This window comes from Denticeps clupeoides, chromosome 7, assembly GCF_900700375.1.
Source record: "Denticeps clupeoides chromosome 7, fDenClu1.1, whole genome shotgun sequence".
In the NCBI taxonomy this organism is placed as follows: domain Eukaryota; kingdom Metazoa; phylum Chordata; class Actinopteri; order Clupeiformes; family Denticipitidae; genus Denticeps; species Denticeps clupeoides.
The window spans coordinates 19421864-19447428 of NC_041713.1; the positions used below are offsets into that span (position 1 = coordinate 19421864).

Consider the following 25565-nt stretch of genomic DNA (forward strand, 5'->3'; position numbering starts at 1 on the left):
GCTGCTGCCAGGCGCTTGCAACAGGTACAGGTGCTTGTTCGCAAGATCAGGAATAAGAAAAGGTGACGGCATATTCACCATTCATATTGCTGATATTTGGGGTGGTAGTAGCCTAGTGGGTAACACACTCGCCTATGAACCAGAAGACTAAGGTTCAAATCCCACTTACTACCATCATGTCCCTGAGCAAGACACTTAACCCTAAGTTGCTCCAGGGGGGGACTGTCCCTGTAACTACTGATTGTAAGTCGCTCTGGATAAGGGCGTCTGATAAATGCCGTAAATGTAAATGTAAATATTTGTGCAATGTTATTAACACTTCAATTTTTAATTTTTGATGCACAAACTTTGACCATTTCTGATGCTCAAGTTCGTAAAGCAGGGTGGGTGCGTGAGAAAACCCGGGCTGTGTGTGGTTTACATATCTTAAACTATGTGAGTTTTAAACTATGTGAGAAAAAAGCACACACACACTCTCACGGTAGCTCCTCTCTTCTCACTCTCAGTCTGCCTGGTTCTTTTCCTGACACCTTACATAATGCAGACGTTCCTTTATGCTGCTGTTCCTAATTATATTCTCATCGTAAAAGTTGAAGAAACGGGAGAGGTGAAGGCTGAAAGGAGGTATGAGCTCGTGCTAGACAGCCCTCGCCACATGATCCTCCCTCAATCTGATGCTTTCAGTTGAAGCCGCTGGGGCTGAATGTTCGCACGCTGGTGCGTGGGTTAAGGTCCAGGGAGATGAGATGCCTCGGCACCTTCTGATCTGCACTCTCACAACTGCCACGAGGAACTTCACAAAATCACTTCCACACCCCACAGCCTCACCCTAAGTCGAACTCTTAAATCGCTCAGTCCTGCGACCTCAGGCTTTAATGGCCGGGTTTGGGAAGTCCGACCTGGGCTCTGTTGTGATTCGGCGAACTCTGGCTCGCCAGCATCTCTCCTATGTGCACTTTGAAGATGGGATGAAGAAAGAGCTTCAGAAATGGCGTCCTGACCAGCGGTAATGTCATTCTTATGTGCAACATTCCTTCATCTATTTACTGAGAACGTCCATTTGTTCACTGCTGGTGTTCATCTAGTCCAGAAATACTGATGTCTACAGGGAGCAACCTTAGACAACGCAGGCCTATGCAGTGAACGCCATCTCATTTCTTTAACAAGCATGTTAGAAGACACATACTGAGGTCGTGGAAAAGATGTCTCTGTGTATCTGAAAGTTAGTGTAAGTGTGTTGAAAGTTAGTACATGCTGTAATCAAAGCTAAAGCACCATCATAGCACTTCACAAATTCATATTTATCTAAAAGATAACGCCTGACAAGACTGAAGAAGGAGGTTCATTGTTGCCGCAAACTAAAGCATCCATCTATGACTGTCCTGACCTCCAGCAACTGCAGATCGGTTGTAAAGGCTTCCAGGAAGCAGTGAGGAGACGTCATATGAAGCCATTACTGTTGTCGTGCTGAAACCAGACCGCGGCCATCGACTTGACGGTGACAGTGAATATGGTGTGATGTTGATCCTTACAAGCAGCAGTAAAAATACACAGTCAACGTGCATTATTAGCACTTCAGAAGAACTCCATTGGATATGTGGCATGACACTGGGAAAGGGATTGTCCCGCAACCTGGCATGACGCTGGTACATCGCCACACTTTGCACAGCTTTTGCATGTCCTCGTCACGTTTGCATATGTTTCCTCCCAGATGCTGAACTGGAGAGTCCTGTGGTACAGTGCGTGTGTGTGTGTGTGTTTGCTGGGAAGATTCCCATGGCCGTGACCTGGATTTGGAGGATGGAGAGATGGATGTACTGTTCCCATTCCTCTGTAAAAGATCATCTGAACAGCAGCAGCTAGTTTTTTTGCTACCCCTTATTTAATTAGGATCATCCTCTTTCCAAATCTTGTTTTCAGCCCATTTGCTGTCTCAAAATCAAAATGTCTTTGTGTTAAGCAGAGACACATCTACAGTCTGGATAATGCATAATATTGTGCTATATACCCTGGTTTATTGCTGTCTACTCAAGTCTCACTATCAGTTGTCCTCTTGAACCATTTCTACCAAGACTGCCAGGAAAGGTCCTGGAAGTCTACAGATGAGGGTGAAACTGTGGTACAAAGGTAACTGGTGCTCTCTGTCCAAAAGCTGCTCACTGGAACATGGCGACATGTGTGTGTGTGTGTGTGTGTGTGTGTGTGTGTGTGTGAAGTGATATGAATTAAGTGAGTTAGATGATTAAGTCACCTAAAAGTCAGTAATTGGCTTAATGTTGTTTAATCCAGCTTTATTATGTTTCAAGGCTGGACATTCTGGAAGAGATTAACACTTTATCTCCTCTGTCCAGTGATGATTAAATGTGTCACGAATTGTGGAAGACACAGTTCCTAGTCTGTGCTGTCCTCTTCTGGCCACACGTTGTAACAGAATAAATCTACACAGTGGGACACTATACCGTCAGCACATGTCATTTTTCAACTTTAAAACGTTTTTTCCTACATCAAATGCACGGAGCACCAGTTTTTTGGTTACTTTTCTGCAAAACCTGACAGGACAGTAGAGCTTGAGTGTGATAAGCTTCTAAGCCAGTCAGACTTTCAGAAGTTGTTCCAGCTTGACGTGGTCTTTATCCAGACTGGCAATGGTTCTGAGAAATCTCCACGCACATTCTGCAACAGATTGTGGCAGTATATTTGAATTAGGAGAAGCAGGATTTCTCCACTGATATAAACAGGGAGACACCAGACCTGTTATGCAAGCAAATCCTCCCCGGATTCCTTTCGCGGTGGGAAATGCCACACCAAAGCAGGGAGCTAGAAATCACCTTGTGAAATGAATAGTGTTGTGGTCAAGACTGCCTAAACCGAGACCAAGACCAAGACCGAAACTGCAGAGAAAAAGACGGTGCTGTAAAGTGTCAATACTCCTTAAATTCTAATTCATGTTATTGTTTCAATTATATGGTTGCGAATGGCCTTCGTGATGGGGAGATAAGACATGAGGACACAGTTGAGTGGCTCTGAGAACCCTTTTATTAGACAGAACCTTTATAACCAGGAATAAGCACAACAAGAGGACAGCAGCAGATCAACAGGGGAGGCATTTACCAAATTCACCCATTGGGGCAGTGGTGGCCTAGCGGTTAAGAAAACAGCCCCTAAATCAGAAGGTTGCCGGTTCGATTCCCCATCTGTCAAGGTGCCACTGAGGTGGCACACACTGCTCCCCGGGCACCTGTCATGGCTGCCCACTGTTCACTCAGGGTGATGGGATAAATACAGAGGACAAATTTCACTGTGTGCTGTGCTGCTGTGTATCACATGTGACCACCACTTCACTTTACCTAAGATCTTAATACACACCCTGCCTGTTCTAGTTACCTCCACTCACCAGGCAACAACCCACTAATTCGCCCAACACTCACCCTAACGGTGGGTAGAACCTCGCCTCACTACCCCCAGAGGTGGCCATATGCAAATTAGCCCGGCTATTGGCTGCCAACGCCACAATATTCTCTGTATGTCCAATATTGTCTCTCATTTAGAATCTCCCAGACTTGTCATAGTTACGAGGCCTGATGGAACATAATATTCTCACCAATTGTCTCCTGTAATAATTTTATCAGATGTCGTCAAGAGAAAAAGATTGGATCTAGCAGATAGATGTTCATATTAAACCTCTAGCAGCAGGGACAGATGCCTCGGTTAAGCTATGAATATGGCTGTGTAATGATACCTTGCTTCGAATTGATGACAATTCAAAAGTTCTCAAATTAACATTAGTAAGACGGTGCTGGTTCACTGATATACAGACTTAACAAAGGGTAGTGGACCGTAAAGTACCATGAAGGACTTTCCCCTTTTTAGCATTTCACAGCTCTGTAGTAGTGATCTAGCTGCTTGAAAAAAGCTAAATATCTTGGTTTTCCCGCATAGTTTGACGATAAGAAACGCAGAGCTTGGCAACGATTTTGTAATTAGTTATTTTACTTTTCATGGTGCAGTGGTGGCCAGTGGTGCAGTGGTAGGGCAGTGGTGGCCTAGTGGTTAAGGAAGCGGCCCAGTAATCAGAAGGTTGCCGGTTCGAATCCCGATCTGCCAAGGTGCCACTGAGGAGCCACTGAGCAAAGCACCGTCCCCACACACTGCTCCCCGGGCGCCTGTCATCACTTCACTTTCACTTCACTTTCTCTCCAGATGCCTGTCTCTGTCAAGGTGGCATGAAGACTTCAGGCACAAATGGAAGACAGAAGCTAGAAAAAACGTTTAAAACCAAATGATTGTGGCGACGGCCGTGAAACCGCCCCGGGCCATGGCTCATGTCACTTCGTCTCTGCGGCCACTTCGCCACGATGCGACGTGTAAGGTGTGTGGACTGTGACGCACTGCCAGTGTCCACTGAGGAAATGTTACAATGTAACGCTTTTAAAACAGATGCGTCTGACTGGTTGCGTTTGAATAATAATGCTGTTCTGTGAAGATGTGCTGTTTTCTCTCTTTTTCCCCTCATCTCATCCAGAACGCCTTGTCTGAGGCCAAGACAAGACCGAAAAAACATCACTAGAAACGAAACGCCAGGTGGTTCCAGTCAGGCCTGAGAGAAGGAACTGGATATCAAATGGACCAGCCTGTTACTGGGAAGATCTCTCTTATTCCACAAAAGCAACTCAACACATTAGGGGTTTCCAATATAGGTGGTTTTGAATTTGAAACTCGTGCGAACGTTGCTGTTCAGGGGTGCTACATCCTACATTATTATTATTTCCCGGCGATATAAAGCGCCGAGAACACAAAAACTACAGATCCCATAATGCAGCGCTCCAGTTGCCTTCCCGAGTTGCTCCTGGACGTGAGCAGTTTCCACTCGGGGTGTACTATAACCCGGATTTCCTATTCGATCCGATACCACGTAAAATTCTGGTTGGTATCGGCGATACTCAAAACTCATCGTGTGTTTGGAAAATCTAAATAAAAAGTGCACTGCGGCGCCGCGGGAGTTTCCGGGGTTCGGCTGCTCTGCGCGCACCTGCAAGAAAGTGTCCCGCATTTGGGGTTGAGGAAGATGGCAACCCTACAAGACATGGGTTGTGTTTAGTGTTATCCGGAACATTAACGTCAAATTACAGCATTTAGAAGGTCCTAGAAGACCAGACTTATTTTTCCACCACATGATCGGGGGTCAGGCCAACACCAAACACTCTTCACATGTTCCCCAAACCATCTCTGTAGGTGCCAAGGAGCCCAGGTTCCAAGGTTTCACAGCAGAACATTGACCAGTGTCTAAAAGCTTCATCTTCATCATGTTTTGATGCATCTCTTCGCCAAGTGTTTCCTCTGATTAGTACATCTTCCTCTCTGGTCCATGCCCTTGTTCTGGAGCTCACGTGCCGGTCACATTTCATTTTGTGCACCGTGTGCTGTATATCACAATGACAACCACTGATGAAGGTTTTACATTCTGCTGATTCACGATTCATGATAACCCTGGTCCTGGTGGGCACCTGCCCTGCACGGCTAAGTTCTTTCCAGGAGATAAATGAGGGTACGTGCAGGATGAAAGCCCTCCAGGACCAGGGTTGGTGACCCCTGATGTATACAGATTTATACCAAATTATTCAGGTATTTCCACACATTTATTTTCCCCTTTATTCACAAAACCACACATATACAGAACTCTACAATAACATCAAGACCCGTACACTGATCTTCACAATGGCAGGATTTTAACACCTGCAATCCAATGGGCTTTCGGTTGTAAACTATAAAAAGGTGCAGAAACATCAGTAATCTGTGTATCGGTACTCAACCTGACAGTGTTATTCAGTAACAATCTATGATTTCCAGGATTTTTGAGGCCTCCTGCTTATAAAGTAAAAAAATATCTAATAATAATAATAAAACTATCGATTTAGAGGAATGGTTTCACAGGAGATTACAAGAGCAAATGTCACTGGCAGAGCGCATTTCAAGTCGTGAGAACAAGATCCCTTTTAACCCTTCAGTCAGGAGAGTGTGGCCGTCTGTGATCCAGCAGGGATTTCCAGATTCAAGCATGTTGTTCTGCAAAAAGCGGCACTGTGTGAAATTATTAGGATGAACCCATAGCCTCATTGTGCAGAAGTTAGGTTTACGAGTGCAAGTTTATCTCTAAGCTGTGCTAAAGGTGCATCACACACACACACACACACACACACAAAAAAAAACATTTTGCACTGAGCTTCTTAACAGATTGGGTAAAGGAGTTTAGCTACAGTTTGGCAGTTTGCTAGATCTTCTGTTGGAATTTCATAACAGATCGCAGGAGGGAAAAAAAAATCTCTGGCAAATTGCAGAGTTTGTATACATATACACAGAGAAATTTCATCTTCTATTCAGGGGAAACTGTTAATCGACAGGACAAACACTACATTACAGGACAGGAAACGTAATAAATTATCGGATTTAAAAACAAGGAGAAACAGAATCATTTAGGACGAAGACCTCAGAGATCTTTATAACAGAGATTTGCAGAAAAAGAAGATCCCAGTTTTCAGGAATGGAGGAAATCGGACCAAACGTATGGTTAAGTCCACATCGCAGCAGACAAGAGTTGTGGTAAATCGCTAATTCAGACATGGTTCTGACAGCAACTGCTTGGTTTCATTCATCAAACCTCCCCTCTAAAATGCTGTCAAAGGTGAAGGGGAGGAACTTAAAGCCCTGCCCGGAATAGAATTTATTCTGGAACTCCACCCTGGAACAACATCAACAACAACAGAAAATTAGTCAATAGTAAATTAGTTATGAAAGAGTTTAGAATTACAACCAGACACTCCTTGAGTGTGAGGCTCACCAATGCCCACCCCCCTCTTCACGCTGTAACTGAGCTCCCCCTCTATTTAAAGCCCTCTGTTGCAGACAAGTGTCCCAGTGGCCATTCAACTGACACATTTCTTCTGGGAAAGGAATTTTGCTAACTTGATTGCAGCTTTCTGCCGTGTGAAGACTGATGGTGTCGTTTCAGATTAGCTGAGAGTCTTGATCTGTGATCTCTCAGAACATTTATGTGAATTTTTTCAGTCAGAACCAGGCTGAGGGGGGTTCTTTATACAACCAGCAGAGGGCGCGGGAGAGCATCTCTGAGAGCACACTGGGATTTGAGGTTCATAGTTTGGCAGTAGGCGCTTACAAAATAAATTCAACAGGTTAAGTTTGAGTGTCTGGAGGTGACAGCTGAAGACACTAAATATGGGCTTGTGTTTACGGTGTGAGTGCGTGAATATTTACCAGTGCAGCCTCAGTGCATGCAGGAACGCTGACAGGCCCTCCATGATCAGTAGGATACACACAGTCAGCGTGGCAAAGCCAGCAAAGACAAGCGACAGGACCACAAAGCCACCAAAGCTCTTCGAAGACAGACCAATGTGCATGACCATGTTCCACAGGACCTCAGACAGCTCTGGCACATTAGAAAAAAATAAAGCCATTTTAGTGCAATCGTTCTCTCATTCTCTATTCTTCTCACATGGAAGGTGTTTCTGAGGGCATGTCCTGTGGTTTGTATGGGGTATGGTGTGGTGCTGGACGTGATGTAAATCACATAAAGAGGTGGACATTTCAATGTTCAAAAAGAAAAATTTACCCAAACAGATAAAAATATGGGTGAGCAAATGCTTGTTTTCATTTAAAATGTTTTTTTTTTATACCTTGCAATGTCCACATATGAGGTGGTGAGTGTGTATGTATGAATTACCTGAGAAGAGTGTGTGTGTGTTGTTGTTTCATGGGTTATGTTTGTTAATTCAGAAGCGCAGTCATGGCCATGTTTTGAGAATGTTATGAAGAGCAATCAGATGAATTGCAAAGTTCCTCTTTGTCAGGAAAATGAACATAATCCCAAAAACCCATTTCCACTTCATTTCAGTCCTGCCACAGAAGGATATTTTCAGTGATCCTCTCATTAACACAATGCTGGAGATCATTCTGTCATGCTGATTGAGTTAGAATAGCAGACTGGATGCTTCTCTGTTAACCATGGTTACCTGCAAGGAAGCACGTGCAGTCATCATTGCGTTGCATAAAAGGGCTTCACAGGCAAGGCTGTTGCTGCTACTAAGATTGCACCGAAATCAACCATTTATCGGATCATCAAAAACTTCAAAGAGGTTCAAGTGTTGTGAAGAAGGCTTCGGGGTTCCCAAGAAAGTCCAGAAAGCGCCAGGACCGTCTCCTAAAGATTAAATCGGTATCCGGGTGCCACCAGTGCAGCGCTTGCTCAGGAATGGCAGCAGGCAGGTGTGAGGGCATCTGCACGCACGTGAGACGAAGACTTTTGGAGGATGACCTGGTGTCATGAAGGGCAGCAAAGAAGCCACTTCTCCCCAAGAAAAACATCAAGGACAGACTGATATTCTGCAGTACAGGGATTGGACTGCTGAGGACTGGGGTAAAGTCATTTTCTCTGATGAAGCCCCTTTCGGATTGTTGGGGGCATCTTGAGAGATGATTGTCCGGAGAAGAAAAGGTGAGCGCTACCATGTGCTGTGCTGCTGTGTATCACAATGACAATCACTTCACTTTCATTGGTCCTGTCTCATGCCAACAGTAAAGCATCCAGAGACCATTCATGTGTGGGGCTGCTTCTCATCCAAGGGAGTGGGATCACTCACAATTTTGCCTAAAAACACATCCATGAATAAAGAAATGGTACCAAGACATCCTCCGACAGCGACTTCTCCCAACCATCCAAGAACAGTTTGGTGGAGAACAATGTCTTTTCCAGCACGTTGGAGCACCGTACCATAAGGCCAAAGTGAGAACTAAATGGCTCAGGGCTCACACACATTCTAACAAACTTCAAGCTCTGATTTTGAAGGAATGGGCCGCCATCACTCAGGATTTGGCCCAGAAGTTGATTGACAGCATGTCAGGGCGAATTGCAGAGGTCTTGAAAAATAAATAAATAAATAAATAAATAAAAAACGGACCAACTCTGCAAACATTGACTCTTTGCATAAACTTGATGTAATTGGCAATAAAAGCCTTTGAAACTTATAAAATGCTTGTAATTACACCACAGAAACAACGGACAAAAAAAAGATCTAAAAACACTGAAGCAGCGAATTTGTGGAAAACGGTATTTGTGTCCTTCTCAAACTTTTGGCCACGATTGCGTGTCATTTCTATGTGCTTTATGTATGAGTGAGAGGAATGTGTGTATTGTTGTTGCTGTAAGACTCACGAGCGTGTGCTAGGCTCAGGGCCCACAGGCGGAGGTAAGAGGCGGTGTTGGAGATGCAGCCCAGGCAGTACTCTATGGTATGTATGGCTTGATTGACAGCTACGTCTGTAAAGTCGAACTGAAAAGAGACAGAAGAGGAAAGGGCAAGTCAGCATGGTGAAAGAGAGACCCCAGAGTCCCTGCTGGGTCCCCGATCAGCCTCAGACCCTCTTCCCCTTACACCGATCCTTAATCAGCTACATCAATGAAAATTACCAACCCACCCCCCACCCCCACTAAAATTGTCAAAAATTGAACAGCCAATTGCTGCTGTGTTTCCTTCAATTAACCCCCAACCCACTTCAGACAGACGTATAAAAACCTGCCGTACGTCAGCAAGTCCTCAGCCCAACACCACCACAAGAGCCACCAACACTGAGCGTCACACATACACCCAAGCAGTACAGCACAGCACATACGCATACACACGAAAGCACATACAAAGACAGACACATACAAAGGTGCTCCTCTCTTACCACTTCTTCTTCGGATGGCTTGAAAACAATTAGAACACACAGACGGTTATGGTTTTGTTAGTGACCATTTGAAGAAAAGCAGAGATGTTAGTGATTAGAGAGTGAACAGAGCTCATGGCAGCGACCAGGAAAGCATTTCTGATACCTCTACATCAGGCCTCGGTTTCTGTCCAATGGACCACCGATGAGTGGATATTACTTAGGTGGTGGACCACAACAGAGACATAGTAAGCAAATCCTGAATAAAAATAGGATGAATCCTTAGCACAAGGGAACATATAAAGCCAATCATGTGCTTGGACTAAGGTGACTAAAGTCTTGGTGGTCCACAACCTAAATAATACTCCCTCCTGTGTATTTTATCTAAATTCCAGATTCTCATACACCTTCAGTTAAACACGCAGTGGATTAGAACAACTCTGAGTGAGATTTTTACTATTATTATTCTGATAGGGTGTGGCAGCAACAAAAATTGTAAATCTAGATTTGAGGCACATATAGCTCATGTCTATGATACTGGTCTATAGTTGCTACTATGTCACACCTCACAGGCCTACAGCCTGACTTAATCACATGATTTACAATGGGTTTCTTTTGGTGATTATTTTACATTAGAGAAAACTAAATTATATGAACAATGTGAAAAGTAAAAAACATCCCCATATTGCAATTAAATGGATCATCTTCTTGACTGTACTAGTGGGAACACTGACCCTGTGACACGGTCAGACATCATGATACTTACGGCAGGAGATTATAGAGCTGGTGGTGGTTACTCCTACACTAACACACAGATCCTAAAAGGATGCTCTAGTGTAATGATTAATACAGACTTAGAACTTCTGAGATTTCCACAACAATGACCTTCATCCACTGGACTGCAAGCTATAGTAGATAGTAAAAATATGTCAGGAATATGATCATACACGTTATAAAAAATATATTTTATATTGGGTTTTTTATATTTCAAGACATAATGTGCTGCAATAATGACAGTTCTGGATTAATGAATCAACGCCTTGAACAATAATGACAAACAATAAAAGTCAATCATCATGCTACAGACAGGATATTTTGAGCCATACAAAACAACAGAGTTTCCTACTTCCTGTTTATCCTCTCACACACACACACACGCACACACAAAAGTGTAAAACACTGTGTTTTTATGGCTTTTAATCAGACACCAGGAAGCAGGGTGAATAAAAACACGAGAGACACCTCTATCTGAGGCAATAGGGGCACTCTAGAAGGAGAGGAGCACACAGGCTTGGGTTTCAGGCTCTTGGGTGTATTATTCATGGATATTGAATAGCACATAGCTTCTATTCCTCACTTTGTTACAAGTTCATACAATGCTTTTTGTGAGATAATGCGCAATGGCCTTGAGATGAAATTGTGTTTGAATTGTGAATTTAACAAAAAATAATCTGACTATGCAAACAGATACAAAACCTACAGTTTGAAATTTTAATTACTTTAGTTGCAAGACATTCTGCTTCAAGGTTTGGGTTGAGATGAGTGAGTGTAGTGGGTCTCAGGGTCTCACCTCATTCTCCTCCTCAGTATTCTGTGAAAGTTGGTCGTGCTGGATGATCTCTGCCTCATCTTCTGTAGGTCCATTGCCAACCCGGATCCCACCAAAGTTCTGTGTTCCCTATGCACATGGTCAAAAGGCATATTTTAGAAAGTTGTGTGTGTGTGTGTGTATATATTGTATATATTTTCATATGTATATGAAATTTACCAAATTCTTCCTCCATAGGTACTGTCTACGCATAAGCCAGGTTTTCACCACAAGCATGCAGGGAACACAAGCCAAGGCTATGACCACTAGTAAAGACTGGACGATCATCTGCATAAGAATAAAATAAAATAGTTTTACAGCCGATGCATCGTGACCTTATATGCTCTCATGGGAAGGGCTGTGCATGAAAGTTTACCTGTCCTCTGTACAGTGGTTTGATGGTTGGGTCACTGTAGTTGAACAGGAACATATTGATGAAGGCGATTAGAATACTGGGAGCTGCTTGTGACGTTTTTGCATCATAAGCAGTCCACTTATAGAAAACCAGCAGCACCAGGTAGCCGAACAGACTGCTCATGAACACAATCTCCGGAATGAAGCCTAGAAAGATGTTAATTCGTTTCTGAAAATACCTGCAGAGAAGGAAATAAAAGCAGAATGTTGGTAATTACTGTAAGCGGAATTTTAAAATCGGCACAAAATAAGATGTAAACGTACAGATGGTTGAAGAGACTGAGAGAGACCCCAAACAACATGTGAATGACCCCCAAGATGATGGACATCTTCATTTTAAATGAGTTGAGGAAGGTGAGCTTATTAGTGGCAATGTTCCAGATCTGCGGACGTAGAGATAAAAAGATCACTCTGACATCTGAAGGATCTGAATAATGAAATGGATATATTTTTCTGCATCTAAGATGGTGAAGTGAGTTCACATACCGGGTCGATGCCAATTGGGTATGGGCCATTAAACACGCCCTTCACTGCTGGATCCAGCTGCAGAATGCGGTTTTCATGCAGTGTAGCATCTCTGCAAAAAAAATTAATTACATATGTCCAATCACAACATAACATAATTGAGATAATGTAATCCACATAGTTATCATTAACATTTTGGAAAAAAAATAATATTTTTTATGAGAAGAAAATTGCAGAATAAACTGTGATACAAAATTTCCCAATGAGTCGGTAAACCTAGTCATAGACTAAAAGGAAACATCAATAAAGTTCTCCATTCAAAAAAAGCTTTTAGTCTGGGAGTAGTCTTAAAACATGAAGGGAAACCTGACCCAATATGTTGTCTTTGATGACAATATAACAACATTCTGGTGACACTAGATACCTCGAAGCACAGTTCTTCCTGATGCAATAATTATGTGTATAACTAAAGCATTTTAATTTTTAATGTTTCTTAATTTTTTTTTTAACATCACTGCTGTCAGGTGAAAAAACAATTAATCATTTTAGTCTTACCCAACAAAGGAACATGATATACTGCAATATCAATTACTTGTCCCACAAATATCATTTAGCCCCACCATTCGAATCTGTGAAATCTCAGCTGGGTAGGCTACCATAGGTTTTGTGGAAAATACACTAGCAGATAGACATGCCTAGCTTTGAGATACAGGTCCACAACAGCCAAATGAAATATCAGTATAATACACTGACATTAACATTCAGCTACATGTGGCTACATCAGTAAATTAGTGCTTAAACAAGACTAATATGAAGTAATCTGAACATCCTAAGAAAGAAACATATAAAATATAGATAATTTAATGACCCTTAGCACAGCAGGAACAGTTTTTTTTAAGAAAAATGTGATCACAAAGATCAAAAATATTACAGAGCACATAATGTTTTTAAGAATTTGTTTTCAGAAGTTAGAAGCCATATCTTGGCATGTTTACCTTTTTGAATTTTCCAAATATATTCATATTTTTAATGGACTACAAGATGAATTGGTAACAAGAACTGTATTAGACCCTCAACTCACGTCCAGTTGGCACCTCCTCTGTCTTTAAACATGGGCCTGACACTCCAGCCAGAGCCAAATAGATTGAGAGATTTGGAGAAGCAGTCATTGTAGATGATCCCGGTGTAGATGGAGAAAATTCCCATCAGCAAGATGATGTAGCGACCAGCAAACATCATGCTGAACATCTATCACAAACAAGCAGGAACAAATCAGAGTGACAGAGATGACCTGATTTTAGAATGAAGATGTGTGTGACATGATGCAACAGGATGACCAAGGAGTGGAATGAAGGGGGTCTTGTACCTCATTATCATTTTTCTGGGCAAGAAGGCGACTTTCTCTCAGTACCAGGTAGAGCGCAGCACAGGTCATGAGGACTCCATGACCAAAGTCACCAAACATGACGGCAAACAGGAAGGGGAACGTGATGATTGTGTATGGAGCTGGAAGGTGACCGTTTCAAGACAATGGATAAAAACAGCATGTGGGGACAGTGCAGTGAAATAAAAAATCAGATTAACATTTTTTAAACAATTCAACAGTGACCAGGGGAGTGTATTCACGATATGTACGATACATATCACAATACACGGGTCACAATACAATTATATCACAATATATGGTGATACTGTACATTTAGCAATATTCTACAGTTCTCTGAAAATGTAAAAACAGAGCTGAAATACAAGATACTGTGTCACGTTTTGTGATTTCAATCAGCCTGAAACGCCAAGCAGTAATTCGAAGTGCCTAACTGTACAGCGCCATCTACAGGAGTGGAGGCTGATTCTCATCTCTGCTGACCTCGCTAAAGAAAACGCTCGACAGCTCCACCCAGTGGAGTTAATTTGTATACAAATAATGATATTTGATGTACCTGTATCGATACAATATCACCATGTAAAATATCACAATGTTTTGCTGTCCATTAATTAGATATCAGTTTAGCCAATTTCAGGGGTATGACCGTTCGCTCCAACTGAGCAAGAACTAGAAGAAGGAGAGGAAATAAAACACACCCTGTGATTCAGACTGCTCTGGTGAGGGGCATGGAGCTTTCATGATTGGTTAACAACACAGCAAGATGAGACTTGCATACCTGGATTCATTTCACGATATGTGCCGATGCCATAGGCATCCACAATGTTCTGGAACCCGGAAGTGAACTTGTTGGTCTTGTTATAGGTGGGGGGCGTCTGTTTGGTCTGCATCCGATTTAGAATGGAAGGGACCGTAGAGCCACTCTTTTCCTGAACAAAGGAATAAGGAACAGCAGTTTATGAATCATTTCTACGACTGTTTTTCATCTGTCAGCATTTCATATTGAGATTCTGTGACCTGGATATAAATGAACATATTTGCCTGCAGTTTTGTTGCCATGAATTTTAATTTCTTTGAAAGTATATACAAATTATAGATTTGTTGTTCTCACGTCCTTGCCTTTAAAATGCTGTCTTTACGCAGTGGGATTAACCTAGCAGTGAATGCAGACATCTACAGTAAAGTGGTCCAAAATGTAGACCAACAAAAAAATGGACTCGGTTCTTCTTGTTTTTACTTTGTGTACGAGCAATTGTTTCTCTTTATTGTTCACTTCAGCAAAGATGAGACCTTTTGATGCATTTCATCATTCTACTAGGGGTTGTGCAACACTGTTGACGCAGGAAAATGTATGTAGAATTTCACTATATTAAAGTGTTTTCACTTCATTTTCCATTATTGTTAAAATTTATTTTTTCCAGCAACAGAGGAAACATTTCTGAATTTAGGATGGAACAGAAAGTTGCATTAATTTTCAGGTTTTGGTCATTCAAATTAGGTTTTGGTGCTTCTTTAGGTGCACAGTGCTGTATTGCCAGATTCATGATTTTCAGGCTGAAAGAGCACAAAATATCATATTTAGAGTTCACTACTACAATTTCTTTGTGCTCACAATGCACAGGTGAATCAAACAATGACGAGGATTTAAAGCTAACTGAACTGAATTTCATCCTGGATTTGATTAGTTTGTTTCACAGGGCATTTAGTGTTCTCGCAAGCAAGCAATACATATATTAATATTTAAAAATATATATTACACACACACACAGCGTTTGTTTCAAGGACTGAAGTTTGAAGCCGCCCTAATTTAATGGTTTTCAAGTCAAATCAGGTTGGCTAACTATCATACTTACACGTGGGTCTGTACTTTTTTACATTCTCTATATAATTAGCAGTAGTAACGAAATGAACCCTTTGTGTAAAAGCCTGCTGGTGTGAGTGGCTACTTCACTGGAAAATGGTCTACCCGATACGGCAGACCCAACTCCTCATTTAATGCAGCCTTTCAAGATGCTGACACCCTGCTGTAAGTTCACACAGTAATGTCAAAGGGCACATGCAAAGTGTTCCAAATGACTCAACATGGACATACTTCTGAGAGGCATAGTAAGCAGCAATCTGTAAATTATGCCTTTTATGTAGTGATTTTCTTAGGGAAGGGTTAAAAAGACACTTTCCAGCAGGCCTGATTATAACAATTGCAGTAAACTTACGTTAGTTTAAAGGTCCCCTATTTTGAACATTTCACTGTGAGAGGTTATTTAACATTAACATGAGTTCCCCTAGCCCAGGGGTGGGCAAACTTCTCCAGTGGGTGAAACCTTTCTTTGACCTGTGAGGTGAGCACAGACGGCACAGCGATGGTGTATGGGGCAGAGTGAACGGACTCACCCCCTCATACACTGGGGAATGCCTAAAAACAGCAGATGGGTGATTTATTGGGAGCGCATTCCATTTGACAGCATGGGACGGCGACCTCCATGCTAACCTCTGTAGACACCACCAGCATGCGTATTTATAGTTTTACTTGGCATATGAACATGATCATCTAAAATAAAATATTCTAATGGTGCAGAGATTAAGTAAAAAAGTAAAAAAAAAAAAAAAGGTATAAATAGGTAGAGAATCACATCAGGTTTTGGTTTGCGCCTGATTCTACTGGGGCAGTGGTGGCCTAGCAGCTAAGTTGTCCCCACACAGTACACGCCTGTCATGGCTGCCCACTGCAAACCAAGGTGATGGGTTAAGTGCAGAGGACACATTTCATTGTGTCACCATGTGCTGTGCTTGCTGTGTTTCACAATAACAATAACAAACAAAAACTGGTTTTTGAACCGGTTTGCTGTTGATGAAAAGGGGTTTGGGAAGGACTCACTGTTCCTCTGCGTAAGGCGAACTGGATTGAATCGAGGTCAGAAACTGGACACCAGACCTCAGCGATGAGGCACTTCTGCGTAACATCAATGTTGCAGAGGTTGAGCGTGTGGTAGATGGCCTTCATCTTCCTCACTTTGATGAACCACACGCGCACCATCTTAGCTGCTGCCTCCAGGACCCTGTGCCGATGGTCAATCGTTTGGTTCAGCACCTGGAAACACACAGCAAACACACAGTGTAAACCCAGCAAAAGACACTATGAAGACATCCTATTTACACCATAGTGTACGCCTAAATAAAGTCAAGCACAACGTAACAAACTGTGAAGTCCACTTTGCAACAAAAATAATTCAAATTGCTCACATATAAAAATAAGTTACAAAGACTTTTTGTAATTTGAACTGTTGTATTCTGCCTTTAAGATTAAATTCCCTTATGTGGTCTCATTACAGCATCTGATGCTCTAATCCAGAAAAATGTACATTCACTTGACCTTTGCTCAGGAATAGAAAAGGCCGTATTTCTGTGGTGCCATAACAGACATGTTTGTTCATGTAACATCAACTATGAGAACTATTTACAGAAATCTGCATTTAAATCCTGTTCTGTCCTTCTCCTCCCTTTCACCTCTATTTCCTTTTCACTCCCATTTTCTTTGCTCAAAATGCACCCCTATAATCAAAGGTACGGACAGGATCTTATCTCAAGCATTCTGATGGGGTATCCAGTGAATCAAACATACAGAATATCTAATGTATAAGCACCTGTTTGATCCAGACATTACCTAGACTTACTACTACATCTGTGCACAGATGCTGTAACCTTGAATGCATTGCTTGTCTAATATAGGCTGCAGTGAAAAGTTGAGAGCTGGAATGAAGATGACTCAATACTCCACTATGACCATGTGATCACCAAATTAAAAAAAACAGATAAAATGTACTGAATGTCCATAATACCACTTATTCTTGTTTGATCTTGCCCACTTTTGGCAAGGAAAGGCTTGAAAAATACTCATATCTACAAAAGGGTGCCCATGTGATCACCAAATACCAAATAAAATGTACCCATCTGAATGTAATGCCCATAATAACACCACCCACACTGAAGACACTTATGGTCCCAAATGGCAGGCTGAGAATATCTGTGCACCCGAGGGGGCACTTCCTCTCCTTCTCATCAAACATAGGCGCATGGCTCTAAATGCTTGTATAGTGACTCTCACAGACATTTGGCAGTGAAGTAGCTCTCACGTACGCCCTCTCCCCCGCAGTCTGCCGCAATGAGCCCCCAGTGTTGCCACTTTTCACAACCACCCCCTCACCCGCTGTGCCTGCCCCATAGCGACGGACAAACACCAAGCACAAACAGTGAGCAAGTATTCCCGGCTGCTATGTGGCATCAGAGCAGATCATCTGTCTGTTGATCTTAATGCCCCCCCCCCCCATGCTCTGATCTGGGCTCTCACACTCAGGAGGACTGAACTGGTGCTCTTAGCACAATCTGTAGGTGTGCTTGTTGGTCAAAGCCCAGGTGCACAATGTACACATTTGCTGGAAGGGTCAACCCCTTCACATCTTATTCCAAAATAACTTTGCTGACACTGAAAATTGAGCTCAGGTGCATCTGATTCCCACCGATCATCCTCGAGGTGCTACCGCCAGTGGTAAATTCAGTTGACGGAGCAAGATTTGGAAAGGCACACTTGCAGAATTGAAGAGTTTGAAAAGCACTGTGGTCTCCTTTATTTGGAAAATGAAGAGGTATGGAACCACCAGGTTCCCTCACCTCCCTAGATCTGGCCGCCTGACTAAACTGAGTAAGAAGGGCCTTGGTCAAAGAGGTGACTCAGCCTGTTATTATGTTCACTAAGGCAGAGCTCCAGAGTTACTTTGTGGAGATTGGAGAACCATCTATACACTAAACCATAGCTAATGCACAACACTAATCTAAGCTTTATGGTAGTTTGACAGAAGCCAATTCTCACTAAAAGTTTACCAAAAAGCACACAAGTATTCTTGTTTTTTTGGACCTGAACTCAAATGTCTAGAGGAAAACAGGCACTGCTCAACACCATCCCTACAGTGAAGAATTGTGGTGGCACCATCATGAGCAACAACAATGAGCAAAAGCACACAGCAAAAATAAGAACAAGGTTGGTTTCAGGAACAGCATGTGAATGTTCTTGAATTGCCCAGCAAGAGCCCAGGCTATAGGGACTGTCCATCCAATCTGAGCACAGGGGTCAAGATCAAACAAGACTATGGCTAGGAGTAGTTTGAAAAATATTCTTAGATTAGACGGATATGGAGACTATGATGAACAATCCAATAGAAGAAAAGTGTAGTATTACTTGTAGAAAGAGTATGTTTGACTTTTTAGCTTCATGACTGCTATTGCTATATTTTCAGAATTGCAGTATTTTCTGTTGCAGCCACAAAAGCTACCAGAAGCACTCGATTTCCAATGTTTATTGGCCATGCTTATCATTATTAATTCAATTCGAGCATTAATTCTGTAGCAACGCCCATTAAATTCTTCCATTCGGACATCCTCCTTGTAATCCTGTAACCGCAGCCCCTTTCAGCACCGGAGTCAGTTGCAGGAACGGCTCACACACGGTTCACGCTGGTATGCATGCTTGGATTTCTTTAAGCACACAGAGCAGCACGTAGCGATTTCTGTGATCTGCCAATTTTCTGAATATCAATTCCGTATACACAGTATACCATGTATTGAACTACTGTTTCACACAGAACCCCCATTGTGCAATCATAAAAGAAATTTTATATATATATATATATATATATATATATATATATATATATACACACACACACACACACACACACACACACACACACACACACACACACACACACACACACACACACACACACACACACACACACACACACGCGCGCGCGCGCACACTAAACTAAACGAACTAAAACTGGGAAGATTACTCAGCATGGGATTAAAAAAACGGCCTATACCTCACATGTGCAGCGCCTAAACAAAATCTGGAGCATTAGTAGATTTTATCTCCAGTAAGAGATATGCTTCACACACCCCGACAGCTGAGTACACAGGACGAATGACAGGAGCGAGATGCAGAATACACGGGTGAAGGATCAGGTTTCCTCCGCAGCTGCTGGACCCTTCTGCCCCTGACCAATTAGTCAGCCGCGGTGTACACCACCGAGCAGAGCGCTGCGCACGACGCGGTGGCTTACGAAAGCATGAAGAACATGTATAACACCCCAGCTACATATTAATCCACTGCAAAGCGCCATAAAACAAAAGACTTTGTCACGTGAGGCATGCAGAATTGGAAATCATTGACAACACACACAGAGGAGTGACCACAGCGGCGGACAGTAGGGCCTGTCTCACCATCTGGAGGTCGTCGATGCGGGTGTTGACGCCAGCAGCCATCTCCTTTCTCTCTTGGGGGGTCTCGGGGCAGGGGTAGAGCGATGCTCTGAATCTGGGGAGAGACAAATGCTGTTAGGGCCATTCACGTGCTGCGGCTGGTCTTTCATTAAGGTGAAAACACACACTCGGCCATGTCTAAGCCCGTTTAAACATGTTCCTCACCCTTCACATATCTTCTTCACTCTGTTCTTCAGCTGATCGCCCTGGAAGAAGATGATGAAGACAGACTTGTGCACTTGATCGCCCTGAAGAAAAAAGGAACATGGTGGAACTAGTTGCCAACAAACTGACACATCACGATGTTTTTTCTTTTTAAACGTGTAATATGTCTGTATGGCATGGAGTGTTCTAACCACTTTTTTTTTCTGATAGGGAACTGGATGTTGCACTCACTGTTGTAGGGTCCTCCAGGGGTTCCTCAATGTCTGCCTGGCGCAGGAACACATTGCCACGGCAGACTCGCCAAAGCATGCGCTCAAAGGTGGGTATGCGCTCTCTTCCTATCACCCCAGCAACAAACCTGCAGGGTGCAGTAATAAGCCGACATTGTCCCAATAAATACCACATTCTTCATCTTTATTACACTAAGAACAATGATTATAAAAATCCCTTGCAGTGATGTTTTCAAAAACTGAACTAAACCAGTCAAATTAGTGCTGACAATGTTCTTCTTCCTGTTCCTGTCCTGATTTTTGTGATTATTTTAGAAGTCTGACCTTCTGTTTCTTAAAATTTACGAGGATTTACCCTCCGGCAAATCCTAATTACATGCTTTGCAAAGATGCTATTTCTTCTAAGTCTTCCCTCACTACTGTCTGATTATGATCAGGGGTTCTTGAGTTTCAACTCTGGTCTAAATGGGATCCAAACGTCTTATTTCAGCATGTTTGAATCTGGTATACCTACATCAGGTCACCCCTTAGTCTCATTTTAGCTTGAGGCTAAACAAATTCACACAACATTCCTATTTCTATCTGCCATTATACTCTCACTCACTGCAGCCAACCAGTCACAACGTGTAAGACGTACTATTTGATGTAACAGGAGCTGAAACTAAAAAGGGTTAAAAATGTGAATGGCTTGTTGAGCCTCATGCTTCCTGATTTAGGCGTGTGGGTTGCCAGAGGGGGGAAACAAGTATGCATAGAAACTTTAAAAGTGACATTTTCACAATCACTCACAACAATCTCTCTGGCTGATGTTCTATTTCTGTATGAGAACAATAAAAGGATAGAGGTTGAGGTCACTAACCCAAGCCGGACTTGGGCAGTGCGTCCTGCTTCGTTGGGGTCCAGCAGGGACGAGGACTCCTCCAGTAGCGCTGGATCCTCCATCTGCTCAGGAGGTGGAAACGGACCGTCACAGGGGAAGAGGTTCAAGCTATTTTTGCTCATTTGTAACACCAGAATAAAATCGATAGGAACATTAATTTGGTCTAAGGTGTGCAGGATTACAGTTTTAACTACTGGGTTTAATATCTTAAGTATGGCCCATTCAATAATTGAGATTGAAAACCAGTATGAACACCAAACATCAAGTAGCAAAGCAGGTTCAGGGGACAGACACGACAGGCTTTTCTATTTCTAACAAACACAGTAGACAAAAGCCGATTCAGTTTCCGCTCCAGTCCGGGTGAATTCCAAATAGCACCCCGCAAGATGTGTGACTGAAAACTCTTCACATGGTGAAAGGTGTCAGAATTTTAGTCTTTTCATAGTCTTCTAATGCACGGTTCGCATGTGTGTGCGTTGCAAGTAGACTGAATGCACGCTTAACTCTGTAACTGTCAGGCAGTAGAAATGCCAGCAGTGCTCACTTATAACATGTCTCGGTAGGGCCTGTATAAGCAGCTTTAACGTGCTGAAGTCACATGTGCAATAAGGCGGGACAGCTGGACCCTGTGGCGAAAAACAGGTCCTAAGGAGGTGCTGAGGGACAAAGAGCCGAAGATCAGGGAAATGAAACGCTATTTATAAAGATGAGTAACTAAACACCATGATGTAAACCTGAATGACTGGAACAGGATTAGACTGGCAATTATCATGCCCAACAAACGACCACGGAATCATGGCTGTGTGAGTAAAAGAGAGAAGCATGTCAGTGTAGGCAGCTCACAGACCCCCATGTGTCACCTCATTAAAAAACTGCTGTGTGCGCCTCAGGATGTGCTTGAGCTCAGTCAGCTCTAGAAAGTTCTTCTTCAGGGCTTCCTGGTTGGTGTTGATCTCTTTCAGCTCAATCTCCAGTTTCTCAAACGAAGCCTGGCAGTCAAAGCAACAGTTGTCACAGTTAAAAGGGTGCAAAATGACTCACACAAATGAAATTTTAAGCAGAATGTGTTGAATATTTGCCATTGTTAAAGTCTGCATGCTAACTAGAATTGGTTTCGTTTGCTGACATAATCATTTGTGAACCCACCCCCCACAAATTCACCAAATAGCTAGACATATTGTGCCTTTAATCCCGTGAATAGAAAAGGCTTCATGCAGGAGGTTTCCGGATCTTGCTTACTTCCAGGTCAATCATATCTCGAGGGAAAGGAACCTCTGGGTTTTCTCCTGTGTCCAGGATGGCAATGTTTGCCTTCTTTATCTCCTTCTCCACAAACCCTGATTTAAAAAAAAAAAAAATATATATGACATTTTTATATTTGTAATTATTAAAATCCTTATTGCCTGAAAGGAATGAAAGACAGAAGAAATTCAAAAAAGGGACTCACTCAGTTTACGATCCATCTCCTCACAGCGCCGCACCTCATTGACAAACTTCCTCTGGAATGCGTTCACATCGGGGTTCAACTGCAGGTCCACACAGAAATCAGTGATCAGGATGAGAGGTCACTGGGAAACCATCACATGTCTATAGAACAGACCGGCACAGGCACTTACATCTCTGAACTGCACCATGCCAATCTCGCCCAGCTCACTGACACAGCAGTAGGCCGACTCTGACTGGAGGAAGAGCTGGGCCAGCGTCATCTCCTCACTGCGGAACAGCTCGGCCATGGTGGCAGAGTACTCGGGGTTCTCCGCTCTGGACGAAGCCTGCAACAGAGCACGAGCTGAGGATCTGTCTGTTACAGCCAGACGTGCCCTGCTGAGGTCCACAAAGGGTCTGGCACATTTGGCACATTGTTTGCCAGTATGTGATCTCTCCTCGAAACCAGAAATTTTGTGTGAGATCAGGAGGGGCCAATTCGACACTCGCTGTGCTCTGAAATAATGTCAAAACATTCCCAGTTTCACTAAAGACAAATTCATACAGAGAGAAGGATGCAGTAGATCATATTCTGGAACAGCATGACAACGCCACTAGACTAATGGATGAAACGCAAATGTTTCAACACGTGTCAAAATAGCTCAAATATCTGATAATAAATAAAGAATCACAAGTAAACAGCTTGCCAGCACATGCTCATCCTTTCTGGACCCTGACGGAAGAGGAGCTAGAGCCTCTGGTCATTCATCCGGCAGGGAGGCACAATGAGGCACATTCTCAACATTGAGCTACATCTCAACATTGTCCATTAACCGGAGTGTGGCGAGGGAAGCAAACCTGATTTTGTTATTAAAATTCCTGAATTCCCCTCATGTTCCAAATCCTGCCGCGCTCGCGACTCTGCAAAACGACGTGGATTCGAAGTTGGGACGGCAACTGCGAGAGATTTTTTTTAACATAATACATATGACAAAAGCCTAATCACAAAGGAATGCCTGCGAACCACTGAGGAGAAAAACGCAAAGCCTCTGCAGCAGAGAGGATTACAGTGGGGTGGATTAGGACGGACCACGTGACCTGCTGGAGCAGGTACATGGCCACGGTCGGGCTTCGAATTCGTTTCTTTTATTAACACCAATGCACTGGCGCTCTTAAACAACCGTGACTGCGGAGAGATGCAACGCTCAGCATTTTTAGTTATTTATTTATTACCGACGACGGTGAAAGAGATAGGTAGACTCGTATAGGTAAAAAAAAAAAAACACGACAGAGCCGTGTGCAGTTTAATATTTAAGTGTTCGTGTAAACGGAGAGGCCGACATTAACGGTAGATCCCATCCATTATGCAACAGGTTGCGACCAGATGCGCCCCTGCTAGCCCTGCGTTAGCATGGTGGCTAAACCTGCCCTCCTGTTTACATGGATCGGCACTCTGACCTACAAGTACTTATGAGGGGAAAATGTCAAACTGCAAACTGAACCGCCGATCAGACGCTAGCTTGTAGAGCCAGTGCGCCGGGACCAAAACTGACAAGAAAAAAGTAGCTAAACTGCGTGTTGTGTCTGGGGGGGGGGGACCAGGAGACTTTAACATCTAAAACACGTCTGGGTCGGCTTTCCGCCGAGAGTCGAGTCCGTCGGCAGGAGTTGATCAAGTTGCGGTTTATCGGCAACAAGTGCAACACGGAGCAGCAAAAGCAAGTCTGGCGCGTCATAGATGTAGATTTCACAACAATAACAAACCGCGAAGAGGAGGAGGAGGGGGGACTATAACGACTGCCGCGGCGAGCGGGGCGAATATTAAAATTCATATAAAACTACTTACTGCGAAACGGCGGCCAGCTGTCAGCTCGCCCTCCTCCGCCTCCGCAAGTCCAAGATCAGCTGATCGGCCCGCGGTGACGTCACGGGAAAGGCCTCTTGGTCACGTGATCGGAGTTACCTGTGGGGGAGTATCCTGATGTCACGTGACTGGTGCCTTAGTTTGTGTGTATTAAATCATAACTGAGTTTATGCTAGGGATATGTTGAACTTTTTGTTTAACATGTCTGATTACAGAGACACAGCTTAAACATTGCAACGTTTTATTTATAGTACTTCAAAGTCAAAGAATACCTTTTCATTTCAGTATATAGAGTGCAGTATACAGAAAGACGAGACGACGAATCTCCGGTTACAGCAAAACAAAAAACAAATAAGACACTTCTCAAATAAGAGTTTCCATATTTACATACATACTATATTATGGGTCGTGCACAATGCCCTTTGACATGTTTTGTGTTGTGTGTGTGTCTTTTTCCACAGTATGAATCCCCAAAGCGTCACAATCTCGTCACTTGTATATGGTGAGATGACAATAAAGTTGAATTTGACTTTTGAGTATTTACATAGTGCAGCATATGTACACGGAGTAGGCATATAAAAATAAGAAATATGTATATACTTTAATATATGTAAAATTTAGCATTGACAGAATTCCAGGGAATGAGGCTGTCATGCCTAAAACATATCACTGAGACAGTGATATGAAAATTAAGTGGTTGTCATTGGTCACACGAAGTGTGTCCTCTGCTTTTAACCATCCCCCTTGGTGAGCAGTGGGCAGCCATGGTGCCCGGGGAGCAGTGTGTGGGGACGGTGCTTTGCTCAGTGGCACCTCAGAGGCACCTTGGCAACCTTCTGATGACAGGTCCATTTGCCTTGACCACTAGGCCACCACTGCCCCCTGTAAAGCGCAGGAGTGGAGTACAGTCAGTTAGCAGTGTTTGTGTGTGTGTTCGGATGGGGGTCAGCAGTCTGAAGGCTCATGGGGGAAAACTAGTGGCAGTGTGGTGGATCAGGACATCTTTTCTATTATTAGTACTGTGTGCTTTTTTACATTTAATATTCATCATCTATTGTGACTTATACAGATGTTGGTTGTTGCTGTGGTTTGTTTGTTTAAGCAGGTTACCGAAGCAGATT

At 43.1% G+C, this 25565-nt stretch overlaps 1 protein-coding gene across 2 annotated transcripts; it reads right to left on the minus strand.

Moving 5' to 3' along the window:
* Positions 1-5617: 5617 nt before the first annotated feature.
* On the minus strand, positions 5618-24524 carry atp6v0a1a (ATPase H+ transporting V0 subunit a1a). 2 transcript variants are annotated; one of them, XM_028985976.1, is made up of 22 exons: positions 24427-24524; positions 22772-22927; positions 22603-22681; positions 22395-22492; positions 22016-22144; positions 21135-21217; positions 20277-20403; positions 20046-20128; positions 19842-19935; positions 16444-16656; positions 14347-14497; positions 13551-13690; positions 13266-13432; positions 12206-12296; positions 11984-12102; positions 11682-11898; positions 11486-11593; positions 11288-11395; positions 9739-9756; positions 9224-9341; positions 7270-7441; positions 5618-6736 (listed from the first exon to the last, which is right to left on the minus strand). In XM_028985976.1, exons 2-22 carry the CDS (start codon positions 22886-22888, stop codon positions 6643-6645), a joined length of 2526 nt encoding a protein of 841 aa, XP_028841809.1. In that variant the 5' UTR covers positions 22889-22927; positions 24427-24524; the 3' UTR covers positions 5618-6642. The 2 variants fall into 2 exon arrangements, with proteins under 2 accessions (XP_028841809.1, XP_028841810.1); XM_028985977.1 differs by lacking the exon at positions 9739-9756.
* Between the last annotated feature and the right edge of the window lie 1041 nt (positions 24525-25565).